Source organism: Oryctolagus cuniculus, chromosome 4 (assembly GCF_964237555.1).
Source record: "Oryctolagus cuniculus chromosome 4, mOryCun1.1, whole genome shotgun sequence".
Taxonomy (NCBI): Eukaryota; Metazoa; Chordata; class Mammalia; order Lagomorpha; family Leporidae; genus Oryctolagus; species Oryctolagus cuniculus.
Genome location: NC_091435.1, coordinates 139,085,244 through 139,110,898, shown reverse-complemented (window position 1 = coordinate 139,110,898; position 25,655 = coordinate 139,085,244). Strand labels below are relative to the sequence as shown.

Sequence of the window (25,655 nt, the reverse complement as noted above, 5' to 3'; positions counted from 1 at the left end):
TGCTAATTTTATCTTTATTGGCTGGCCAGGCTTGTTAATTCATTATTCTGTTTAAATATGAAGAACTTCCTATTGTAATATTATAATTTTATAAGTTCTGAGATACCACATAAAATAGAATTCATTCAACTCCTTCCAAAAAAGAATTTGAAGCAATTGCTATATTTTTATCATAAAGTAGTATGAAAAAGTTAAATTTGGATGTGATCATAGACCCCTGAAAAATAGATATAAAAGCTAGATATTTTACTAATATAAGAATCTAATTAGAAACAGCATTAAAACTGAAAGTAGGATCAAAGTTACAACTAGACCTCGGATTGCTGGCTTCCAGTCTGTATTTCCTTCTAAACTGTGCAACTACTTACTCATCTTGCAGTAATCCATTAGAGAGTAAGCATGTTAGGTTAGTAAGATGTATTAATTTTACCTTTGAATCTAGTGGTCTGTCAAATGTTTATGTAAAGATATCTTTGTAATAATATACACTTTTGATGTTCCTGTCTGTAATTAGAGCCCTAAACAAAGAAGCAGGTGATACTTCATTTGTTAAAGAAATTCAACTACTTATTATCTGGTAGTTTTGGTTATGTGGTAAATGCATAGAATGAATGTGAAAAATGTTAGTCTCTAAGGAAAAGAAGTTTTTTTACTTACAATTTGTGTAGCCACTTCACAGAAAACCCCATTGTATAGAAAGACTAACCAATGAAAAGTCTTCCTGTTTCCTTTTATTTTCCCCTTGGAGGAAAAAAAATTGAATGAAAAAAATTATTTTCTGAAGTCTGACCCTAAGTTCATGATGCGCAGTTATTTATTTCTGACTTCATTCTTGTTAAACTCAGACTATCAATTAGTTTAATTGATATTTTTAAAAAGGATTATGTGCTAAAACTTAATTTGTCATAAATTAAATTAGGCCTGCCTTTAAATAAAGCTGTTCAAACCTAAGAATGAAGCAGTGGTGATTTTGAAAGGGAATTCTTTACTGGGTATCTTTTAGTGTCTTTCTTCCTAGCTTGAATTTAACTCAATAAGCACTTTAAATTTGAATCACAATACTATTTTAATTTCACAGTTAGCATAAACCTATGGTAGACTGTTACCAAAAAAACCGTAGTTAAAAAGTATACAATAATATTGATTGGATAGTGATTTTTTTTATTCAGATAAGTAAATAAAGTGTTAGATGTGTTTACAGAGAATAAGAGCAAATGAATTAACTGAAGAACTGGTTGGAAGTATTAGAAGAATTTTTAGCAGTATTAGTATATATGATAAAATATTGTATTCATCTAGGGATATCAGTCTGAACTCAGAAAACCTAATAGTGTCATAGTTTTCCCCAAAGCTATGGAGAATTTATACACCAGAACATTCCTTTGTCAATGGAAAATGACTTCAGATTTTGTATAGCACCATAATTAATGCGTAGTAAAAGTTTTCTAATAACTTAATTAGAAGATGGAAGTGATAATTTTAATAATAGATTGCTGCATTTTGTAGGAATGATTATGAGGAACTAGCCCGGCAGTGTAAAATGTTTGCTAAAGATTTGCTTGCACAAGCTCGGAATTCACGTGAATTGGAAGTTATCCTAAACCACACATCTAGCGATGAGCCTCTTGACAAACGGGGGTTACTAGAAGAAAGAATGAATTTAAGTCGTCTAAAACTTGCTATCAAATATAACCAAAAAGAGGTATGAGGCTTTCTGTGACATAATTAAATTATTTTTTCTATTATAGTCTAGCAACTCAGAGCAAAGGCTTTGGAGCGACATACTGGGTTGAAATCCTAGTTCTGACTCAAAAATTGTATGTCTTTGGGAAAATTGTTGAATCTCCATGAGCTTTGGTTTTAAGAATTAAGTAGTAATATATACTTAGAGAGTTTAGTGTGATGAGTCCTAAAATTGAACCAGTATTCAATAAATAGTAGTTATTTTAATAACATTAATTATGGTAATGAGAATGTTGATTTAGTGTTTTTGCTAAATAGTAGCTACACAAGTGAGATCCTGTGTGGGGAGTACCTTATAATGCAGTTCCCATGTTTTGTTTAGTTTGTCATAGATTTATTATATTGATATGCTTATAAATAGCCCTTTCTATAGTAATGCTGATTTCTATTTTAAAGTATCAGAGATTATATTTCTTGATTCTTTTTATTTATAGTTCATTATGAAGTCAAAATTTAGAGAGGTGCATGATATAACTAAATTGACTCTGACTTTTGTGAGCTCATTTCTTCCTATCAAAGGAAATGCACTCTTATACTCCCTGAGTGCATGCACACACACAGACACACACACATGATTTAGGAACTTGAAGGAAGGTATGCATTTTAAATTTCACTTTTTGAGATAATTCACTAAACAATAGCATTTTTTAAAAAATTAATTTTATTTATTTGAAAGTCAGAGTTACACAGAGAGAGAAGGAGAGGCAGAGAGAGAGAGAGGTCTTCCATCCATCAACTGGTTCATCCCCCATTGGCTGCAACAGCCAGAGCTGCGCTGATCCAAAGCCAGGAGCCAGGAGCTTCCTCTGGGTCTTCCCAAGTGGTCTTCCACTGCTTTCCCAGGCCATAGCGAGAGCTGGATCAGAAATGGAACAGTGGGGACTTGAACTGGCATCCATATGGGATGCCGGCACTGCAGGTGGTGGCTTTACCTGCTATGCCACAGTGTGGCCCCTAAACAATAGCATTTTTATGTGGATAATGATATCTAGCTGATAAAATGGGATGTTGATAAATGATACCTTTAGGATACTGTTACTGTGACTCATTTTCATCATTAATATTATCAATAGATGTTGGGATAAAACTTCTCATATTTAGGTTATTACAAAAATGGAGCGTGAAATAGATAATGGTAGAAGGCAAGATACAGGACCTTTGATGCTAAGAATGGAATTTTTTATTATCTTGGTTGAAATGTTGAGCTTCTCAGTACCTTTGTGACTGAGGAAATTTATGTAGAAATTTAAAAAATATTTAAGATTACTTAGATATTATATTGCTTATTCAGATCTTTGACTTCAAATCCTATACTTTTTCTTCTACTTGGTAGAAATTTCTTAAGGTGGAACATTTATAGGAAAAAACTTAAGGGTAAGAATTTGGATCAAGGAAGATTGACAATTATAAATGAACAATATACCTTTATAGTTTAAAAAGGAAGTATGCTGCTAACATGTTTAGGTAGAGACAGAAAATATAAGAAACCTGATGTAATTGCCTCTCTTATATATTGTGACTAGATCTCACTGACTAGATATTAGATTAATATATTTACTTCTGTGTTCAACAACCTAAAATAGACATACTAGAATAGTATACTAGAAAACTGCAGAATAAAGGGAGAAAAAGATACAAACAACCAATATGATCAGAAAAAGAATCTTAAAGGTAGGAAAAAAAAGATTATCTTGGTCCTGGAAAGAAAATCTCAGTGGCAGTTTCTTATTAATATACATATCCCTGAAGAACTCACAGATAATAATGAAATGCATTTTAAAGAAAATGAATGAAGAAAGGATGATACTTCATAATTTTAAGGATGATTATATAGAATTTTAAAAAACATTTATTTATTTATTTGAAAGACAGGGTTACACAGAGGAAGCGATATCTTCCATCCACCAATTTTATCTCCATATACCTACAAATCTGCAAATACTTGCTGGACTGGGCCGAAGCCAGGATCCCAGAGCTGCTTCTGCGTCTCCCATGTGGGTATAGGGGCCCAACCACCTGGTCCATTTTCCGCTGCTTTCCCAGGCACATTAGCAGGGATCTGGATTGGAAATAGAGCATCTGGGACTTGAACCGGTGCCCATGTGGGATGCTGGCAGTGGCTTTACCCTCTATGCCACCACACTGGCCCCATAAATTGATTTTTAGAACTAAAGTTTTAAATATAATCAAAGGGGAAGATAGTATTTTCCCAAATAATTGAAAACTATAGATTACCATTGCTCAATAGGTAAATACCCTGAAACTAGTGGTAAAAATAATATTTCATAATTATTTTGGAAGAACTTCATATTCATTTTATTATGCTCTTGGATTCTATAGGTCAAGAATTAGGGAAAGGTATGACAACAGTGGTTTGTCTTTCCTGCCCTGTGTCTGTGAGGGCTGGCTGGAATGCCTTCATTGTGTCTTCTCTGTGTAGCCTGGATTTCCACACAGTGTAGACATTTCAGAGTAGTAGTATGTTTCATATGGTGGTTCATGACGCCTAGAAAAAGTGTTACAGTAAGCAAGCTGGAAATTACATAGCCTTTTGAGACCTTCCTGTTCGAATCTTCTGGTTAAGGCAGTCAAACCTCTTAAACTGATGGGTAAAGGGTCATTGCCTCTGTACCCTCCAACTCTTTGATGACAGGAATATCAACGGATTTGTGACCATGTTTCAAACTTAGGACACTTCTAATTGAAATTTTTTTCTTCCAAATACATATGTAACAATTCTGTTAGTGAAATCAATGTTATACAGAGGGAAGATAAGGACAGTAATTCATTCTGAGATTTCTGTGATAGTTTGGGGAAGGACAAAACTATTAAATTTGAAATGCTGGGGCTGGTGCTGTGGCATAGCAGGTAAAGCCACCGCTTGCAGTGCCAGCATTCTATATGGGTGCCAATTTGAGTCTCAGCTGCTTCACTTCCGATTCAGGTCTCTGCTATGGCCTGGGAAAGTAGTGGAAGATGGCTCAAATCATTGGGCCCCTACACCCGTGTGGTAGACCCAGAAGAAACTCCTGGCTCCTGGCTTCGGATTGGCCCAGCTTCAGCTGTTGCAGCCACATTGAGGGTGAACCAGCAGATGGAAGACCTCTCTCTCTCTCTCTCTCTCTCTCTCTCTCTGCCTCTGCCTCTCTCTTTCAAATAAATGAATAAAATAAATATTTTAAAAAATTTTGAAATTAAACTGGGTAGTTATTGGGAAGAAAAGCTATTTCTGGCTATTTTCCAGACATTTCACCTTGAGGAATAAATTAAGATACCCCACGAACACTAGAATCTGACCAGAAGAATAATGAATGAAGATTCATTGAGAAAAATATAGTATTTTAGAAAATGTCTTGATAAGCACAATGAAGAATAAAATTCTGTCCAATTATTCTTATTGCTACAGTATTACAATAATGTATAATATTGTATAAAATTATATTCTACCTCATGATACATCTTCCTCAGATTGAACAAATATTATTTTAGATTGCCTAATAATATCATAAGTCAATGTGTAATTTCATACATGATCACATTATATTCAGAATTATCAGACCCTTAAGTTAAACTTCACAACATGAATGTCATACTCACAAAAATATGGTCTATGAACATTTTAAACTAAGAAACTTTGGAAACTTTGATACTTGACCTAGAATTTTTTCCGGTTACTTATGAATATTTTTCCTTTTTTGCTCAAATGAAATTTAGTTGTAAGCATGTTTAATAATATCATTAATACATTTTAGGAAATTATCCATGTTTGCCTGAAGCATGAACATACCTAATTTTCAGATTGTGGTTGTTTTGCTATCTTGATTTCTTGTCACTAAAATCAGCAGTTTCTTTAGACCACAGATATCCAAACATTAGTGGTATCTCTTTCTGTGGATTATGCATGTTAACTTTGAAATTTCATAAATATTATTTTAAGAGTCTTTTTAAATTAAATGTGACAAAATAACTCAGTAGGCTAATAATAATCCTTAGTACTTATATGGTCCGTGCTATGAACCAGGCACTGTTTGAAGACCTTTATGTTCATCTTCACGTCAACTCTGTGGTTAAGTACTGTTATCCCCATTTTTCAGCTGGGGAACCTGAGACTTCAAGAGGTTCAGAAGTTCTAAGTGGCAGGGCCCGAGTTTCAATCCAGGTGATCTGGCTCCAGAGTCTGTGCTCTTAACCTGTATATTTACTATCTGTAAAGAAAATGAGAGGAAAAAAAGCAACTATGTTCAATGTATAGAAGTGGTTTTTAAATTATGAAAGCATTGACTATGGATTAATCAGTTAGTATTTAAATACTTTATTTTACTTTTTTTTCCATGTGTGTGTATGTCCTTTTCAGTTTGTCTCCCAATCTAACTGCCAGCAGTTCCTGAACACTGTTTGGTTTGGACAGATGTCAGGTTACCGACGTAAGCCCACCTGTAAGAAGATAATGACTGTTTTAACAGTTGGCATCTTTTGGCCAGTTTTGTCACTTTGTTATTTGATAGCTCCCAAATCTCAATTTGGCAGAATCATTCACACACCGTTTATGAAATTTATTATTCATGGAGCATCATATTTCACATTCCTGCTGTTACTAAATCTGTACTCTCTTGTCTACAATGAGGATAAGAAAAACACAATGGGGCCTGCCCTTGAAAGAATAGACTATCTTCTTATACTGTGGATTATTGGTAAGTATCAAGTTAGTTCCAAAGGTTTTGCCTTTATGTAGCCCATTAATTCTTCCTTGCTTGATAGTGTTATGAACATTGGGTTCAATTTGAAATTTAACATAGTTCACACAAGAATGTAAACATTTCCATCATTGTTGAAGACTTAACTAGCTTCTGTAAAGATAAATGTTCCTGAACATGATGAGGAAGCATTTCTCTTACTCAATATTCCTTCAATACATGGAAGTTAAAATATTTTGTTCTCAGATCCTGAAGGTATTTGTTCATTCATGATTGTTAGAAAAAACAACTTTCACTGTGGAGTAGGCTTTTTATTTCTTTTTTTAAAGATTTATTTTATTTATTTGAAAGACAGAGTTACAGAGAGAGGTAGAGACAGAGAAAGAGGTCTTCCATCTGCTGGTTAATTCTCCGGATGGCGGCAATGGCTGGAGCTGTGCCAATCTGAAGCCAGGAGCCAGGAGCTTCATCCAGGTCTCCCACGTGGGTGCAGGGGCCCAAGGATTTGAGCCACCTTTTGCTATCCCAGGCCATAGCAGAGAGCTGGATCAGAAGAGGAGCAGCCGGGACTAAAACTGGTGCCCACATGGGGTGCTAGCACTTTAGGCCAGGACTTTAACACATTGTGCCACAGTGCCAGCACCAAGGTTTTTTTTTATTTCTATAACAATTTGAGCTTTTCTTAGGTATTTTGCAGTTTAATAGATTTTATACTCCTCTGCATTCTAAAAGTTAATAATCCTGTTTCATTTTATCTTTAGTTTTCCTTTTAAGATATTATGGGGGCCAGTGTTGTGGTGAAGTAGGGTAAGCCCCATATTAGAGTGCCTATTAAAGAGTCCTGACTTCTCTGCTTCTAATACAGCTCCCTGCCAATGGCCCTCGAAAGATGTGGATGACAGCAAATACTTGGGTCCTTGCCACTCACGAGGGAAACAGATCCTAGCCCTGACCCAGGGCTAGCTGTTAACAGGCGTTTAGGGAGTGAACCAGCAGATGGAAGATCTCCGTTTTGCCCTCTATCATTCCGCTTTTCAAATAAATAATTTGTTTTTGTTAAAGAATTTACAAAATCAGTTCTATCTTACATTTCTATTGTAGACATAGTATTTAAACTTAGAATTAAAGGAGCTCTAATTACTCATTCCATAAATCAATTCTTTGTAATGATAGTCAAATTTCTTTAGAAATGACAGACTTTTTTTAAAGTATAAGATATTTATTTTCTGGAATTACTATATTTTTTAGATTTGTTTTACTTGTTTGAAAGGCAGAGTTACAGAGAGAGCAAGAGGAAGAGATAGAGAGGGAGCGATCTTCCATTTGCTGGTTCACTCCCCAAACGGCCAGGGCTGGACCATGCCAAAGCCAGGAGCCAGGAGCTTCATCTGTATCTTCCATGTGAGTGACAGAGGTCCAATGAAAGCTGCTGCTTTCCCAGGCACATTAGCAGGAGCTGGGTTGGAAGTGAGGCAACTGGGACTTGAACTAATGCTCACATGGGATGGCAGCATTGCAGGCAGCGGCTTAACCCATTATGCCACAACTCCTGCCCCTGGAAATTATTTCTTATAACTTCTATATAATAAATAATGATCTTCTGTAGTTTTTAACTCATTTGCTTTAAAAAACTTTTTTTAAAAGGAGAGGAATTAATGTGAAGTCACATTATCTACTTATGGACATATTCTTTATTTCCCTTCATATTTTCAGCATTTTTTAAACTTCAGTATTTCCCACCTGTCTATCTACTATTTGCTATAGAGTAAGAGAACATTAATATTCATTATTTTCTATGGTATAAAGTACTGTTTCTATTTGATTAATACATTATTGATTGCTTCAATTATTAAAAAAGTCAATTTATTTTACAATGTTACCTTTTAGTTCTTCATCTTAAAACCTCATTTCAGAATTTTTCTTGATAATCAGTTAATTTCAAGTAACTTGATTTCAACTAGAGTTTCACTTTTAGTAGTATTTAATTCATTATGCATTAACATGTTTAAAGTTATGTAGATAAAGTAGAAAGTATGAGCATCTAAACTCTAAGAATTAAATTATTCTTTTTTTTTTTTTTTTTTTTTTTTGACAGGCAGAGTGGACAGTGAGAGAGAGAGAGAAACAGAGAGAAAGGTCTTCCTTTTGCCGTTGGTTCACCCTCCAATGGCCGGCGCGCTGCGGCCGGCGCACCGCGCTGATCCGATGGCAGGAGCCAGGAGCCAGGTGCTTTTCCTGGTCTCCCATGGGGTGCAGGGCCCAAGCACTTGGGCCATCCTCCACTGCACTCCCTGGCCACAGCAGAGAGCTGGCCTGGAAGAGGGGCAACCGGGACAGAATCCGGCGCCCCAACCGGGACTAGAACCCAGTGTGCCGACGCCGCTAGGCGGAGGATTAGCCTAGTGAGCCGCGGCGCCGGCCGATAAGAATTAAATTATTCTTTTGGATATTTTTTTTTCTTGCGTTTTAGCTATCTTGTCTAAATTTTAATTTTTAAAATTTTTATATTTAAGAGAGAATCTGCTGGTTCGCTGGTTCACTCTCAAATTAATGCCTGCAGTGCCCCAGGCTAGACCAGGCCAAAGCCAAGAACTCAGTCCAGATCCTCCATGTCAAGTGATGGGAACCCAATTGCTTAAGCTATCGCTGCTGTCTCCCAGAGTCTGCATGAGCAAGAAGCTGGAGTCAGAAGCAAAACCAGATATCTTCATTGATGTCTTAACTGGCAGACCAAATGTCTCTCCATAAAATTTAGTACTTCGATTTCGGAAGTAACTTACCTTTACCATATAAACTCCATATTGCATTGTGTAGATATTTTCAGTGTGGAATTTGTTTATATTGTTACTTGAGTAGGTAAACAAATAGATTTAAAGGAATCTCTAAGAAGCACTTTTCCTCTACTCATTTAAGCTATTTCTGAAAGATTGTTATAAATACCTTAAAGATGTGAACTTTATTTATACGTAACCTATTGTTTAGTAGTAAGAAAGAATATTTTTTCTGTCCTGTAAGATTCAGTTTACCCAAGTCATATAAGCATCAAATTAAAATTTATATGTCTTAGCCCTGAGTAAAAACTCACTAAAATCAAAGAGCTATACCACTTTTTTTTTTTTTAAGATTTGTTTATTTATTTGAAAGGCAGAGTTACAGAGAAGCAGAGGCAGAGAGAGAGAGAGAGCAAGCGAGCAAGCGAGATCTCCATCATCTGGTTATGCTCCAAAGCCAGGAGCCAGGAGCTTCTTCCAGGTCTTCCACGTGGGTGCAGGGGTCCAAGGACTTGAGCCATCTTCCACTACTTTCCTAGGCCATAGCAGAGAGCTGGATTGGAAGTGGAGCAGCTGGGACTCGAAGCAGCACCTGTATTGGATGCCAACACTGCAGGAAGTGGTTTTACCTGCTGGGCCCCGTCCCCGATTGTCGCTCCCCGTCTTCGTGGAGGAACGACACAGGACCCTGCGCTGTTCTTTTGTCTGCTCGGCCCTCCCTGGGTTTGCTGCTGGTTCTTCCCGGGTTGGCTACCGTCCCTTCCACCTCTGTGGAAGGGCGGTTCCCCCTGCCACTTTCCCCACTTCTGCGGGGGAGCGGCACACCGCCAGCCGGCTCTCTCAGGGGCTGCTCAGATGTTCCTCAGGTGTTGGTGCCTGTTGTCTCTCTCCTCCTTTATAGTCCTCTTCCATCAATCCCAACTCTGCTACCCACACGCCGAGTATGCTGCTCTCCTCCAATCAGGAGCAGGTCCTGCTGTTTATTGGTTGAACTGGAGGCAGCTGTGTAGAAGCTGTTTCCTCCCTTCTCAGCGCCATATTGTGGGAGAGCAGATGCATAGAATAAGTCTTAATTCCAGTAACTTAGTCTAGTCCGAGTTGCTCCCCACACCCGATATCACATTTTATATATAATAAATACTGCTGCAGTCACTGACTTTCATAATAATGGTAAACTTTGGCTAGTCCCCCCCCCCTTTTTTTAAAGATTTATTTATTTGAGAGTTACAGACAGAGGAGAGACAGAGATCTTCCATCTGCTAGTTCACTTCCCAAATGGCTGCAATTGTCAGAGCTGAGCCATTCAGGAGTCAGGAGCCAGGAGCTTCTTCTGGGTCACCCGTGCGAGTGCAGAGGCCCAAGTACTTGGGCCATCTTCTGTTTTCCCAGGCCATAATTAAAGAGCTGAATTTAATAGGGGCAGCTGGGACACGAACCAGCGCCCATATGGGATTCTGGTGCCACAGGCAGAAGCTTAGCCTACTATGCCACAGTTCCTGGCTATTTGCTTTTAAGAATGATGGCCCTCTATTCAGTAATGTTACGTGTGAACACAGAAGAGCTGATGGTATGCTGGATTGAGGATGATCGTTCCCTTCCCTTGTTATCACAGAAATGAAAGATATTTACAAGGTAAGGCCACTGGGACATGGAATGTATGTGAGTATAAGTATGTGAGTGGCCTTCAAAGAGTTATGAAAAAATTGTTCATGGAAAAATTTTTGCATCAAAAATAAATTTATCTTTTAATTCCAGTTCCATGAAATTGTTTTAAATTATTATTTTTAAAAGATTTGTTTATTTAAAAGAGAGAGAGGGAGAGCCAGAGAGATCTTCCAGCCACTGGTTCACTCTCTCCAACTACCTGCCAGCAGCCTTGTGTGGGCTAAGCCAAAGCCAGGAGCCAGCAACTCCGTTTAGGTGTCTCAAATGGATTGCAGGGACCCAAATACTTGGGCTATCACCTACCGCCTTCCCAGATCCATTATCAGGAAGCTGGATTAGAAGCAGAGGAGACAGTATGTGAACTGGCATTCCTATATGGGGTGCAGGCATCCCAAGCTGCAGTTTAACCTACTGTGTCACAATAGTCCTTCCTAAGTTAATACTTCTGAAAAATTGTTTTCATTGTACATATTTATGGGACACAGTGTGATAATTTGATACATGAATTCATTGAGTGGCAGTCAAATCAGATTAGTTAACATTTCTATCCTTAAATTTTTTTTAATGTTTGATTAAAATTCAACAATTGCACATTTCTGTGGTGTGAAGTGTGACATTTCAGAAAATGTATACAATGTGTACTGATCAAAGTAATGAAAACTTCCCTATCCCTGCTTGGTGCCTTTGAGCTCCTCTCCTCTATCATAAAATACATAATAGGCTATTGTGAACTCTAATTATCCACTGTGCTATAGAACACTGGAACTTACTATGTTTTTGTACCAGTTATCCAACTCTTCTCTATCTTCCTCCTCAACTCTTCCTCCCTGAAGTAATACCATTTTACATTCATATTGACTTTTTAAAGCTTCTGTATATGACAGAGCATGTGGTATTTGTCTTTCTAAAATTGACTTAGACCACTTAACTTGATACTCTGTAGTTCCATTCATGTTGCTACAAGTGGTAGGATAGCCTTCTTTTTTGTAATTGAATATCAGAAAGACAAAAAAACCAAGATAATAAAAATAACAAGAAACTTTATTTTACTTGTTTATTGGAGAGGCAGGAAGAGAGACAGAGACAGAGATAGAAGACATGAAGGAGAGAGGGAGTTAGTTGAATGAATATCTGTTTTAAGAGCTTTCATCCGGAAGGAAGAGCCAGTGTAAAGGCTCTGAGGCAGGAACCATGTGTGTCCAAAGAACAGCAAGGAAACAAGGAGGCCAGTGCGACTAGAGTAGGAGAAGGAAAGCGAAGCAGGAGATGAAATTGGAGAAGAGAGCTCAGAGGCCATTGTGAAGATGGGTTTATGGGAAAATGCAATATACCCACTATGCACAGGGAGCAGCACACCTCTTGGACTCTCTGTCATTTGCATTCACACAATAGGCTGAAGCCTGACACCAGGTTTTCTTGACTTTATAGTGGGATACCAAACAGGAAACAGCATGTCAGCATGTCAGCTTCAGATGCATCTTCACGAGGGAGACCTTAAAAAGCCTCTGGCTCGTCTCAGACCCCTCATGGGTATACTTAGTTGTATGGGATCAAGTCATGGTTGGGGGTGTTACCCCAGCCAGAAAAGCCTCAAATACAGCAGGAACTGTATCTTAAAAAGCCCAACAGTGTGGCTGTCATTACAAACACACTCTTGATTTGAGGGAGCCATCACACAGAGAAGCTGAGGCTGTGTTTCTCCAAGCATTTTATACAGTCTTGGCTATGCATAGCTTCAGAATTTCTGGTCCACTTTAGTCCTTCTAGTCCACATGCAGTTTCCCTACTAGTGGCTGTGTTGTTGTTTTTAACAATGTTGGACAGAGCTGACCTTTCATATTTCTCTTAACAGTATATTTGCACAAAAACCACTTTAGTAGAAGGTAACCTGAGGTGTACTGTTCCCATGAAAAGAGTTTGGACCTGCCACTAATCTTTTTCTCCTCTGGGAGCTACTAAAAGGTTTTGAGAAGTGGAGGAACACTTGGGTTTTAAAAAGATCACTCTGGTTTCTGTACTGAAGGCATTTTAGGGAAGTTAGGCTACAATCTAAGAGACCAGAAAGTTATTTCAGTAATCCATGCAAAACAAGATAGTGACTTGAAACTGAAATGAATGTAAGAAGGGTTATATATATTTAAAGAGGATTTATTTATTTACTTTAAAGGCAGAGTTACAGAGAGACAGATCTTCCATCGACTAATTCACTCTGAAGCCAGGAGCTTCTTCCTGGTTTCCCATGTGGGTGCAGGGGTCCAAGCACTTGGGCCATCTTCCACTGCTTTCTCAGGCCATTAGCAGGGAACATGTTCAGAAGTGGAGCAGCCTGATCTCCAACCATTGCCCTTACGGGATGCTGGCATCACGGGCAGAGGCTTTACCTTTATGCTACAACACTGGCCCCTAAATATATTTTTTAAGTAGAGCCAAAGGAATTTGCTTTTGCATTGAATATGGAGTTTAAAAGAAATGTAGGAGTCAAGGATGATTCAAGGACATTTAGACTGAGTAACTAGAAGGATGGGGTTGCCATCAACTGACATGGGGAAGTCTGCAGGTGCAGTGAATTTGGGGGAGAGATTAGGAGTTCAGTTTGGACAGGTCATGGCGTCTAATTGGAGATGTAAGGTAGCAAAATGCCTATTTTATTTTAAATATTTATTTATTTATTTGAAAGAGTTACACAGAAGGAGAGGCAGAGAGAGAGGTCTTCCATCCGCTGGTCACTCCCCCATTTGGCCACAACAGTCGGAGCTGAGCTGATCCACAGCCAGAAGCTTCCTCCGGGTCTCCCATGTGGGTGCAGCGGCCTAAGCACTTGGGCCACCTTCGCTGCTTTCCCAGGCCATAGCAGAGAGCTGGATCAGAAGTGGAGCAGCCGGTTCTCGAGCCAGTGCCCATATGGGATGCCAGCACTGCAGGCAGCGGCTTTACCCACTGTGCCACAGCACCAGCTCTGCAAAGTGCCTATTTAAGTTCAGGAGAGGCTTAGGGGTACAAATATACAAGTTTGGGAGTCTTTTACATATAGATGGTATTTAAAGCCATTAGACTAGATGATAACACTGAAAAGTGTTGAGTGCAGATAAAGAAAAGGATCAGATACTAAGCCTTGAGGATCTGAAGTGGAGGGGGGTGGGGGAAGTGGGAGAGTGTGTATTTAGCATCGGTTTGCTTATTTCACATCATTTAAGTTCTCTCTCTGGCAAAGAAAAAATTTAAGGTTATTTTCGTCAAGTCATATGTAATATAAGCTTGTTTTCTTTCAATCTTTAGAAGCTTTTATACTAAAGTGTTCTTAATTTCAAATAAGGCTAGAGCTGGTACACGTGTTAATTATTCAATACTTTAATATTAAATTATTATTTAGTGTATTAAATTTAAAAAATATTATCTGATTTTCTTTCTTCCTTTTCTAGGGATGATTTGGTCAGACATTAAAAGACTCTGGTATGAAGGGTTGGAAGACTTCTTAGAAGAATCCCGTAATCAACTCAGTTTTGTCATGAATTCCCTTTATTTAGCAACTTTTGCCCTCAAAGTGGTTGCTCACAACAAGGTGACTATTTGCTATGTCAATTGATGTCATAAATGAAATTTAATTTGAAAAGACTTAGGATACTTAGCTATATAGCTCAGAATTAATTGAGCAAATATTTGTCTATTACATTTTCATTTTAAACTATGTGCATAATTTCCCATCTTTCCAATAGTTTAAAGGATGTTCCTTGAAATGATTGTTACCTATTAAGTGGTAGGTTATGATATTACCTATTGCCTGGTTCTTGGGTATAGGTTAATCTCATTTTATCCTCATGAGGATTCTATAACATGCAGGTCCTTATCCCCATTTTGCAAATATGAAAAATTAAGCTAAGAAATAATAAATAATTTGTCCAGGATCACACAGTGAGAGATCAAGGCTGGATTTTAGTCCAGGTATATGTAGGCATTTTCTCTCTACCAAATGCCAGTTTCTATTATGAAAACTAGATTCATTTAGCTCTTTTAACTATACATACTTAAAATGAAAACACACTGTGATTTTATTAGTGTTAGTTATCTTTGTATCATCCAGAAAAAGTTCATCTGAATGGAATTAGTTTTTTTAACATTACAAATCATGATTATTATTTTTCACAACTTGCAAGTCATATAAATGTAATTTATTTTCTAATGACAATATTTTTTCTATTAAGAATTTGACTAAAACCTAGCTTTGTAGGTATTTTATAATTTTACTTGTATTAAAATATAAGCTCCCCTAGCCCAAAAAGGCTAATAGGCTTTATGTTAACTATCTTTGCTTAAACTTTTAGTTTAGAAATCTGGGATGCCATATTTAAGGAACTGAAATAGATAATATTCTCTGGGTTTTTGAAACTAATATATGAATTATAAAAAGTGCAAACTAATTATCTTATATCACTTTATTAAAAAATGAATTGATCAGTAGTATGGAACATGTGTATTCAGTATGTTCAATGACCAGAGTATAAAATTACTGATATAAAAATTAGTCATGCATAGATAGAGATGATTTGATAAAGTGATTGAGATGTATTGTTTCTTCAGACTGATCTCTTTAGTTCTAGTCTTCAAGTGCTTGTACAATTTATTATCCAAACCAGGACATTTTGAGACTGAAAGGCAGCACTATTTTGATAATTATGTCTATAATTGTGGATTATGTTGGGCATTTGGACATGTGACCACTCCATGTATAGATAGGTACAATAATGCATACTTTTTTGGTATTTAGAAGGAAAAACATGAATTTCTGTGTTGCATTCTCAAATCCTAAGTCAAAAAGACTATGTTAATAGTTAATCAATTGGCAGCACACATATTTAATGGTTTTTGTTGTGGTATTTAAGAAAACTAGCCAATACTTCATTCATGAAAAAGTTAATGACAATTCAAAACATTGCTTAATTTTTAAAATCTAAGAATTTTTGGGAAAAAAATCTTAAAAATCTAAAAAATTTCTGGGGAAACAATAGGCAAAATTGCCTCACATACATATAAATGTTTTACTTAGTTAAAACATTAAAAATTTTTAAAAATTCTATTTAAAAAAGAACTCCATAAAGCATAAATAGAGACATAACTAAAGGAGACATAACTAAAATAGCTTTATTTCAATGGTCAGATTATTTGTTTATATTTTCCCAAATTAAGAAAGCTGTTCACCTGTGGCTTCTTCTTCCTTGCCTTAGTTTCATGATTTTGCTGATCGAAAGGACTGGGATGCATTCCATCCTACGCTGGTGGCAGAAGGGCTTTTTGCATTTGCAAATGTTCTGAGTTATCTTCGTCTCTTTTTTATGTACACGACCAGCTCTATCTTGGGTCCATTACAGGTAAATAAGATTTCTTAAGGGAATATTTTTTAGATGCTGTTAATATTACAACTTTATATTTGTCCACTGCAACATTATTCTCTCATTATTTTAGACTTTGCTTTTGAAAATAGGTAACAATTAGAAGGACCCAGCATGTTATGTTTTGTTTGGGGCTCAGTGATAATCCTTTGTTTCAGGTGTTCATGTTTATTAAGCCATGGACCATGGGCTTTCTTCCATCAGTCCACAAACATGGATGTATTTAAAATATAATTATACCTCCGACACAATAGAGTATTTTAAAAATCTGATTTTTACTAAAATGATTTTCACATTTAAAATTTTGAGTGTTTTAGGTTGTAAGTATAAGGGAGGTCCTGTGCAAACAGAAATCATCATACTTAATGATTTTGCAAATATGTAAACTATATTTTTTAAAATGTTTTTTCATTTTTAAAAATAAACATTAGGTTCAGTAACTTGCAAATTAGCATACTTAGAGCAAAAGCATTCATAGAGATTATATAGTCCAGATTTGTACTTTATAATTAAAGAAATTGAATTTTGAGATGCTGTGTGATTTGTACAAAATGGTATGATTAGGTGTGAGGGACTAAGACAAGATGCTAGTCTCTTTTCACCAAAAAATGGACTCAACAATTAGTTAAATTTATCCTCCACAGAGTATACTGATTGACTGTTTTTAGAAGGTAGAATCAGCTGTGCTACCTCTAAGTTTTGAAAATTTGCACAGAATTTTTCTTTAAGTCACTTTACTAGCAATTTAGATTTCTCTTATATCTTTAAAGTAGAGATATTTTAAAGAAAGGCGAAATTACCTTCTCCAAACAAGTATATGAAAAATAAAATGTTAGATAAAACTGACTTGATTAGGGTTTTATATTACCCTACAACAGTGTTTCTTGAGTCTTGTGAGTTGATCTGGATTAAGTAAGTTTGGCACACACATAGGAATTCACAGTGTACATTATCACATTAAAGCTTCTGAGGAAAAACTAAACTTGTTTAATGTTATTGAAAACATCATTGTCTAAATTCATCTAACCTTGCACTGTTCTTGAAATATGGTCAGGTCTATGCATTTCTCCAGAACATAGTATGTGAAACACTGTTTTAAACTATTTTTATTTTGGTTTACATTTGTCACTAGTATTATTCAGGAATATTTTAATCAGAGCCAACAGTGTTGTTATATTCATGACAGTGTTTTATATTGATATTTTTAAAACTGAAAATGGACAACCACTAGGTTTATATACTGGAATTTTTTTCATAGATTTCTAACTTGTTTGGCAATGATGAGTCAGTTTCTAACTTCTGTTTCTAGCCAAATATGCTCTCTTGCCTGAAGCAACCAAAAAGGGACAGAAAAATATGAGAGGACGTAAAATGTTTGTGGGAAATGGAATTAAAAGACGCATTTATTTTTGTGTCTTTGACATCCATGCATGTAAGAGGTCTTCAGAAAGTTCATGGAAAACTAGTATTATGAAAAATACTGTGCATAGATTTCAAACGTTATTTACACCAAAATAAACTTATCTTTTAATTTAATTTTTCCACAAACTTTTTGTTGTACCTTTATATATGAACAACAGTTCAAAAGAAACTGGAATCAGACAATAAAGAACAGTGGATCTCTAAGGAAGGAGAAAAAAAGATTGCTCTAGATTACTGCCTTGTGAGAATTTTTAGGATATTGTGCAGGATGGGTAAGTACAATCAGAACCTGACAAAATTCTAGGTTTAGGAGATAGATCTTAGAGTTCAATGAGACCAAAAATGCTAATTTGCACAAAAGAATACTAAAGAGAGGAGAGCAATATAAAGAGAGCGTTTTGAGTTTTCCTTGGTTATTCAGTAGAGTACCAATCATATGCATTCTAGGGTGCTACCAGGGGCAAGGAAAGAGCCATTTGGCAGGATTAATGCAAATAGTATCACAGGACCAGGTTGGTACCTATTCGTACCAGGAACATCCTATAATAAACTGGAAAACCCTGCAAAACACTGTTCATTGGGTAGAATACTGAGAAGAGAATTACTTCTAGACTATAACACTACCCTTGTTCTACCAAACAAATCTCAAAAGCAAGATCTGAAAGGATAAAATTTTTGCCAAGTAACTTAAATGTGTTCACCAAAACCTATCCAAAATGACACAGATATAGAATTTTCAGATAAGGACGCTAAGACAACTATTATAATTGGTTTAGATATGTTCAGGATGTTAAGTAGACATACAAGATGTTAAAGAAAAAAGACAAGCTCTCCTTCTCTTTGTAACTCTGCCTTTCAAATAAATAATAAATCTTTAAAAAAAGGTAATGCATGATTTTAATAAGATTGTTGGATACCAGATCATTATACAAATAGCAGTTGTATATACTATATACTAACAACAATCAGAAATTGAAATTAAAATATGCTGTTTATAATAGCATCAAAGAAGATAGAATACTTTGGGATATATCTGACAGAAGAACATGAAAGACCTGTTTGCATAAAATCACAAAGTGCTGCTGTTGCAATACTCAATGTAATTAAGCTATCGCTTCTCTTTAAATTAATCTATAATGTAACAATTTAAATCAAAATTTTAGCAGACATAAATTAGTAAAGTTTGGGCCAGCATTGTGGCGTAGCAGGTAAAGCCACAGCCTGAAACACCAGCATCCAGTAAGGCGCCCATTCGTATCCCAGCTGCTCCACTTCCAATCCAGCTCCCTGCTCATGGCCTGGGAAAAGCAACAGCAGATTACTCTCAAGTGTTTGGGCTTCTGCCACTTATGTGGGAGACTTGGATGAAATTCCCAGCTCCTGGCTTCATCCTGGTCCAGTCCTGGCTGTTGCAGCCATTTGGGGGATGAACCAGCGGATAGAAGATCTCTCTCCCTATCTCTGTAACTCTGATTTCAAATAAATAAATAAGAAACATCTTCATAAAAATAACAGGTTTATTTTAAAATTCATGTGGAATGTGAAGGATTTAGATAAAATAACTAAAAAGAGAAATGTGATGGGTATGTTTAGTACATAGATTGTGGTGATGATTTCATTAATATAATATATGCGTGTGTCAACACCAAATTATATACTTTTTAAATTTTTTAAAAAGATTTATTTACTTGAAAGAGTTACACAGAGAAGGAGAAGCAGAGAGAGAGAGGTCTTCCATCTGCTGGCTCACTCCCCAGATGGCTGCCATGGCAGGAGCTGTGCCAGTCCAAAGCTAGGAGCCAGGAGCTTCTTCTGGGTCTCCCATGTGGGTGCAGGGGCCCAAGGGCTTGGGCCATCTTCCACTACTTTCCTAGGCCATAGCAGAGAGCTGGATCGGAAGTGGAGCAGCCAGGTCCTAAACCAGCGCCCATGTGGGATGCTGGCACTGCAGGTGGCGGCTTTACCAAACACTGTACGACAGCACTGGCCCCCCAAATTAGATACTTTAAATATGTGTGGTTTATTATAGTTTACCTCCATAGAGCTGTAATTTTTTTAAGGAAGAGGAAAATAAGAGTCAATTTCTGATTTAATTAATGTACTGTACTATGTACATGTCACTTTTAAATAAAAACATAATAAATAATGAGTCAGCAATGTTTATAAAATAACACAGCCCATACTTCAAAAAGAATGAAGTAAAATACGAAATATTTGTTGACTGAGCTGTAGTAACCATATTGTTGACTGAACTTATAGGAAAAAATTGCTTCAATTTCTTAGTTAATTATCTATTTCTTAAAACTGTTGAGTCAGAGTCAGGTCTTCACTTTAAAAAAAAAAGATTTATTTATTTGAAAGGCAGCATTACAGACAGGGAGACACACTGAAAGAGAGACAGACCTTCCATCTGCTGGTTCACCCCCCCAAATGGCTGCAAAGGCTGGAGCTGAGCCTATCAAAAGCCAGGAGCCTGGAGCTTCTTCTGGGTCTCCCATGTGGGTGCAGGGGCCCAAGGGCTTGGGCCATCTTCCACTGCTTTCCCAGGCCATAGCAGAGAGCTGGATGGGAAGTGGAGCATCTGGGTCTTGAGCAGGGTGTCCATATGGGATGCCCGCACTGCAGGCAGTGTCTTTACATAACATGCCACAGTGCCGGCCCCCTTCACTTTTCAGTTGCTGCTATAATTGGGATTTAATACTTTGTTAGATAGGTTGTTTGCAAATATTTTCTCCCATTCTGTTGGATGTCTTTTCACACTATTGAGCATTTCCTTTGCTGTACAGAAGCTTCTGAGTTTGATGTAGTCCCATGTGTTTAGTTTCGCTTTTGTTGCCTGTGCTTTGGGGGTCCTATCCAAGAAGTCATCCCCTACACCAGTGTCTTGGAGTGTTTCCCCTACATTTTCTTTTTTCTTTTCTTTTTTTTTTTTTACAGGCAGAGTGGACAGTGAGAGAGAGAGACAGAGAGAAAGGTCTTCCTTTTGCCGTTGGTTCACCCTCCAATGGCCGCTGCGGCCGAAGCCGGGAGCCAGGTGCTTCTCCTGGTCTCCCATGCGGGTGCAGAGCCCAAGTACTTGGGCCATCCTCCACTGCACTCCCGAGCCATAGCAGAGAGCTGGCCTGGAAGAGGGGCAACCGGGACTAGAACCCGGTGTGCCGGCGCTGCAAGGCGGAGGATTAGCCTAGTGATCCGCGGCGCCGGCCAACCCCTACATTTTCTTTCAGCAGCTGCATAGCTTCAGGTTTTAAATTTAGGTCTTTGATCCATTTTGATTGCTTTTTGTATATGGTGAGTGTCGCTCCCCCTCTTCGTGGAGGAACGACACTAAACCCTGCCTAGGCTTCATATCCGAGTCACGGCACCATTATGTTGCTCCCCGTCTTCGTGGAGGAACGACACAGGACCCTGCGTTGTTCTTTTGTCTGCTCGGCCCTCCCCGGGTTTGCTGCTGGTTCTTCCCGGGTTGGCTACCGTCCCTTCCACCTCCGTGGAAGTGCGGTTCCCCCTGCCACATTCCCCACTTCCGCAGGGGAGCAGCACACCGCCGGCCGGCTCTCTCGGGGGCTGCACAGGTGTTCCTTCAGATAGATGTTCCTCTTAGATGTTCCTGGTGCATGTTGTCTCTCTCCTCCTTTATAGTCCTCTTCTGCCAATCCCAACTCGGCTGCCCACACGCCGAGTACGCTGCTCTCCTCCAATCAGGAGTAGGTCCTACAGTTTATTGGTTGAACTGGAGGCAGCTGTGTAGAAGCTGTTTCTCCCTTCTCAGCGCCATATTGTGGGAGAGCAGATGCATAGAATAAGTCTTAATTCCAGTAACTCAGTCTAGTCCGAGTTGCTCCCCACAGTGAGAGGTATGGATCCAATTTCATTCTTCCACATGTATACACCCAGTTTTACCAGCATCATTTGTTGAAGAGTTTATCATTACTCCACGGTATGGTCTGAGCACTTTTGTCAAAAATCAGTTGGATGTATATATGTGGATTAATTTTGGGCTCTCTATTCTGTTCTATTTGTCTATGTATTGGTTTTTATGTCAGCACCATGCTGTTTTAATTACTATAGCTTTGTATTATGCTTTGAAATCAGGTATTGTGATGCCTCCAGTTTAGTTTTTCTTGCTCAGGATTTCTTTAGCTGTTATAGGTCTTTTGTGATTCCATATGAATTTTAGGATTTTTTTTCTGACTCTCTAAAGAATGCCATTGGTATTTTGATAGGGATTACATTGAATTGGTAAAATGATTTAGGTAGTGCAGACATTTTAATGATGTTGAATCTTCCGATTTATGAGCAAGGAATATCCTTCTACTTTTTTGTGTCTGATTTCTTTCATAAATAGTTGATAGTTTTCGTTGTAAAGATCTTTCACTTCTTTGGTTTAATTTATTCTAAAAAGTTGATTTTTCTTGTGGCTATTGTGAATGGGATTTCTTTCTCTGAGTTCATCGTTCGCATACAAAAAAGAGTAGCATACAAAACTGCAGTAACCTACAAATTTACTGAATTGTTTTATCAATTCTAATAGCTTTTTGGTGGAGTATTTAGGTTTTTCCATGTACAACATCTTGTCATCTGCAAATGTGGGTAATTTGACTTCCTCTTTTCCAGTTTTGATGCCCTTTCTTTCTCCTCTCTAATTGCTGTTGCTAAAACTTCCAGTACTATATTGAATGAGCATGGTGAAAGTGGACATCCTTGTCTCATTCCAGATCTGAGGGGAAATGGTTTCAGTTTCAGTTGGCTTATGATATATAGCCTTCATAATTTTGAAGAATGTTCCTTCTATACCTAATTTGTGGAGAGTTTCATAAATAAAGTATTTCTCAGATTAAGCAAAAACAGAATTCATCACTAGCAGACCAGCCTTATAAGAAATTCTGAAGGGTGTCCTGCATTAGAAGTACACATCATGAAAACACATGATACCACCAAATTTACTAACAGAGCAGGTAGAATTATTATCGAATCAACAAAATGACAGGTCTTAGTTCTTATCTAGCAATACTAACCTTGAATGTAAATAGATTAAATTGATCAACCAAAAGATTTTTAAAAAATTTGTTTGTTTTAAGCCAGCTCTCTGCTGTGGCCAGGGAGTGCAGTGGAGGATGGCCCAAGTGCTTGGGCCCTGCACCCCACGGGAGACCAGGAGAAGCACCTGGCTCCTGCCATCAGATCAGCGTGGTGCGCCGGCCGTAGCGCGCCAGCTGCAGCGGCCATTGGAGAGTGAACCAACAGCAAAAGGAAGACCTTTCTCTCTGTCTCTCTCTCTCACTGTCCGCTCTGCCTGTCAAAAAAAAAAAAAATTGTTTGTTTTAGAGGCATAGTTACAGACAGGGAGAGACAAAGGGAGAGGTGTTCCACCTGCTGTATGTTTCCCCAAATGGCTGCAACAGCCCAGGGTGAGCTAATCCAAAACCAGGAGCTAGAAGTTTTTTCTGTGTCTCCCATGTGGATACAGGGGCCCAAACACTTGGGCCAACTTCCACTGCTTTCCCAGGCCATTAGCAGGGATCTGGATCAGAAATGTAACAGGTAGGACTCAAAGGCTATTAATTTTTTTTCTTTTTCTTTTTTTTTTTTTTTTTTTTTTGGACAGGCAGAGCGGACAGTGAGAGAGAGAGGGAGACAGAGAGAAAGGTCTTCCTTTTGCCGTTGGTTCACCCTCCAATGGCTGCCGCAGGTGGCGCTGCGGCTGGCGCATCGCGCTGATCTGAAGCCAGGACCAGGTGCTTCTCCTGGTCTCCCATGGGGTGCAGGGCCCAAGCACTTGGGCCATCCTCTACTGCACTCCCAGGCCATAGCAGAGAGCTGGCCTGGAAGAGGTGCAACCGGGACAGAATCCGGCGCCCTGACCGGGACTAGAACCCGGTATGCCGGCGCCACAAGGCGGAGGATTAGCCTATTGAGCCACAGTGCCGGCCAAATTTTTTCTAATTGTTGAGATGATCATCTGATTTTTGTCATTCATTCTGTCAGTGTGTATCAGATTGATTTTTTCTTACAACCTGGGATGGTTAGCTGTATGAGCTTTTTCAGGTGTTGAGTGGTTTGCTGGTATTTTGGTGAGTGTTTTGTATCTTTGCCCATTAGGGAGATTGCCCTGTGGTTACGGGCAGTGTCTTTGTTAGCTGTTATGTAAGGGTAATGTTGGCATAGTAAAATGATTTCGGAAGTGTTTCCTACCCTTCGAGTTTTGGAAGCATTTGGAAAGAATGGGTAGGATCCCCCAATGAAGTTGTCTGCTTCTGGACTTTTCTTTCTTGGTCATTTTCAATTACTGATTTAAACATTAGCTCTGGGTCTGTTCAGACTTTCTGAACATGATTCAGTCTGGGCAGATTTTCTATTTCTAGGAATTTATCCATCTCTTCTAGGTAGTCGGTTTGTAGGTGAATGCGGATAGAGTCTTCCCCACTTCTCACAGGATGAACTCAGGTGACTATAGACTATAGCTCCAGCAGTCTCAGTGCCAGAGCTGCAGGACTTGGAGGGTGCTTTATACACATCCCACAGATTGATTATAGGTTATGCTGGGGATTCCCCACTGGCAAGTGCAAGGCTGGATCATGGGATGCAGATAGGGCCTTCCTCAGGCCCCATGGATGAACATGGGTGTCCCTGGGACTTACAGAACAAACCCAGAACTGCAGTATGCAATGGGGTCCTTACCCAGGTCCCTTGAGGTGGACTCAGATAACTCTCTGGAATATAGCTCCAGCAGTCACAGTCCCAGAGCTGTAGGACTTGGTGGGTATCTTACCCAGATCCCAAATGGCCATTGTAGGTTGTACTAGGGATTGTGCAGTTGCAGGCCTGGAGCAGTGAAACACAGGTGGGGCCTCCCCAGGCTTTCGCGTGGGGCAGGCGGGTGGGGAGAAACAGGTATCCCTAGGACTTATAGAACCAACAGACACAGTTCTATGGCAGCAAGTGCAGTGGGGTCCTTACCCAGGTCTCACAGGGTAAGTGCAGTTTATGCCAAGAATCATATACTGACAGCCACCAACTTGAAGCAGAGGAATGCAAAGAAGGCCCTGCGGCCCTGCAGGTCCCACAGTGAGTGCTGGTTACCCCAGAGATTGTAGCCCCAATAGCCACAGTGCCAGAGCTGCAGACAACAGAATGGATTGCTCCCAGTTCCCACAGGGCATGCAGGGCCGATACTAGGGCTTGTACCCTCGCCACCCAGCACCCTTTGCTAAGAGATACAAAAAGGATTTCCATAGGTCTGGTCCTCAGAGCTGCCCCAAGGAGCAGAGGGGGACATCCCCAGAACACAGAGTAAGAGTGGCTCTGGAGCTTGCTTGTGCCCAGCAATCTCGCAGCTGCAGGTTGAGAAGGCCATGGTCTCTTCCTTGGGAAGCACCCTAGCTCCGCTCTGGTAGCAGTGGGGCTGCTTTTTGTCCCTAAGACAGAATGGAGTTTAACTGTGGCTGTACAGCAGCAGCAGCTTGGGTCTGGTGCTTTGAGCAGAGAGAAGCAATGTGGGTTCCTTTTTTGGAAACAGCAATTGCTCCCACCCGAGTCTGCTTTCTGTGTGACTGAATTTAAAGTCAGTGAGGATTGTGGAATACTGTAGTTAGCGCTGCTGCTCTGTGGCAGTGTTGGGGACGGGGAGCTTTCTGTGTACCACATAGAATCCCCCATAGCTAGAGAGCTGTGCTCATCCCTTGTTCCTTCCCAAAATAACTCCTTTTTCAACCATTTCTTTCAATAATTTTTCTGGACCTTTCTCTCTCCCTCCTCCTAGGATTCCCATAAAGCCTATGTCAGTCTTTTTGATGGTGTCCATAAATCTCTTAACTGTCTTCATCCTTTTCACTCTATTTTTCTCTTTGCTCCTTTGATTGGATAATTTCAATTGACTTGTGTTTTAATTTTCTGATTTCTCCTTGATTTACAGTCCTATTGAACTTCTCTGTTGAATTTTTTTAGTTCACTTATTGTATTTTTCAAATTCTGGA

General features: G+C 38.7%; 1 protein-coding gene across 14 annotated transcripts in view; it reads left to right on the top strand.

The window, feature by feature from the left end:
* The window catches only part of TRPC1 (transient receptor potential cation channel subfamily C member 1), an 88,414-nt gene that overhangs the window by 45,284 nt on the left and 17,475 nt on the right, over positions 1-25,655 (top strand). For 7 of the 14 annotated variants that reach the window (XM_008266183.4, XM_070071637.1, XM_051858793.2 and 4 more), the window contains 4 exon segments: positions 1,507-1,702; positions 6,098-6,434; positions 14,293-14,432; positions 16,093-16,236. In XM_008266183.4, the coding sequence (XP_008264405.1) occupies positions 1,507-1,702; positions 6,098-6,434; positions 14,293-14,432; positions 16,093-16,236 (817 nt within the window). 14 annotated transcript variants of the gene reach the window in all.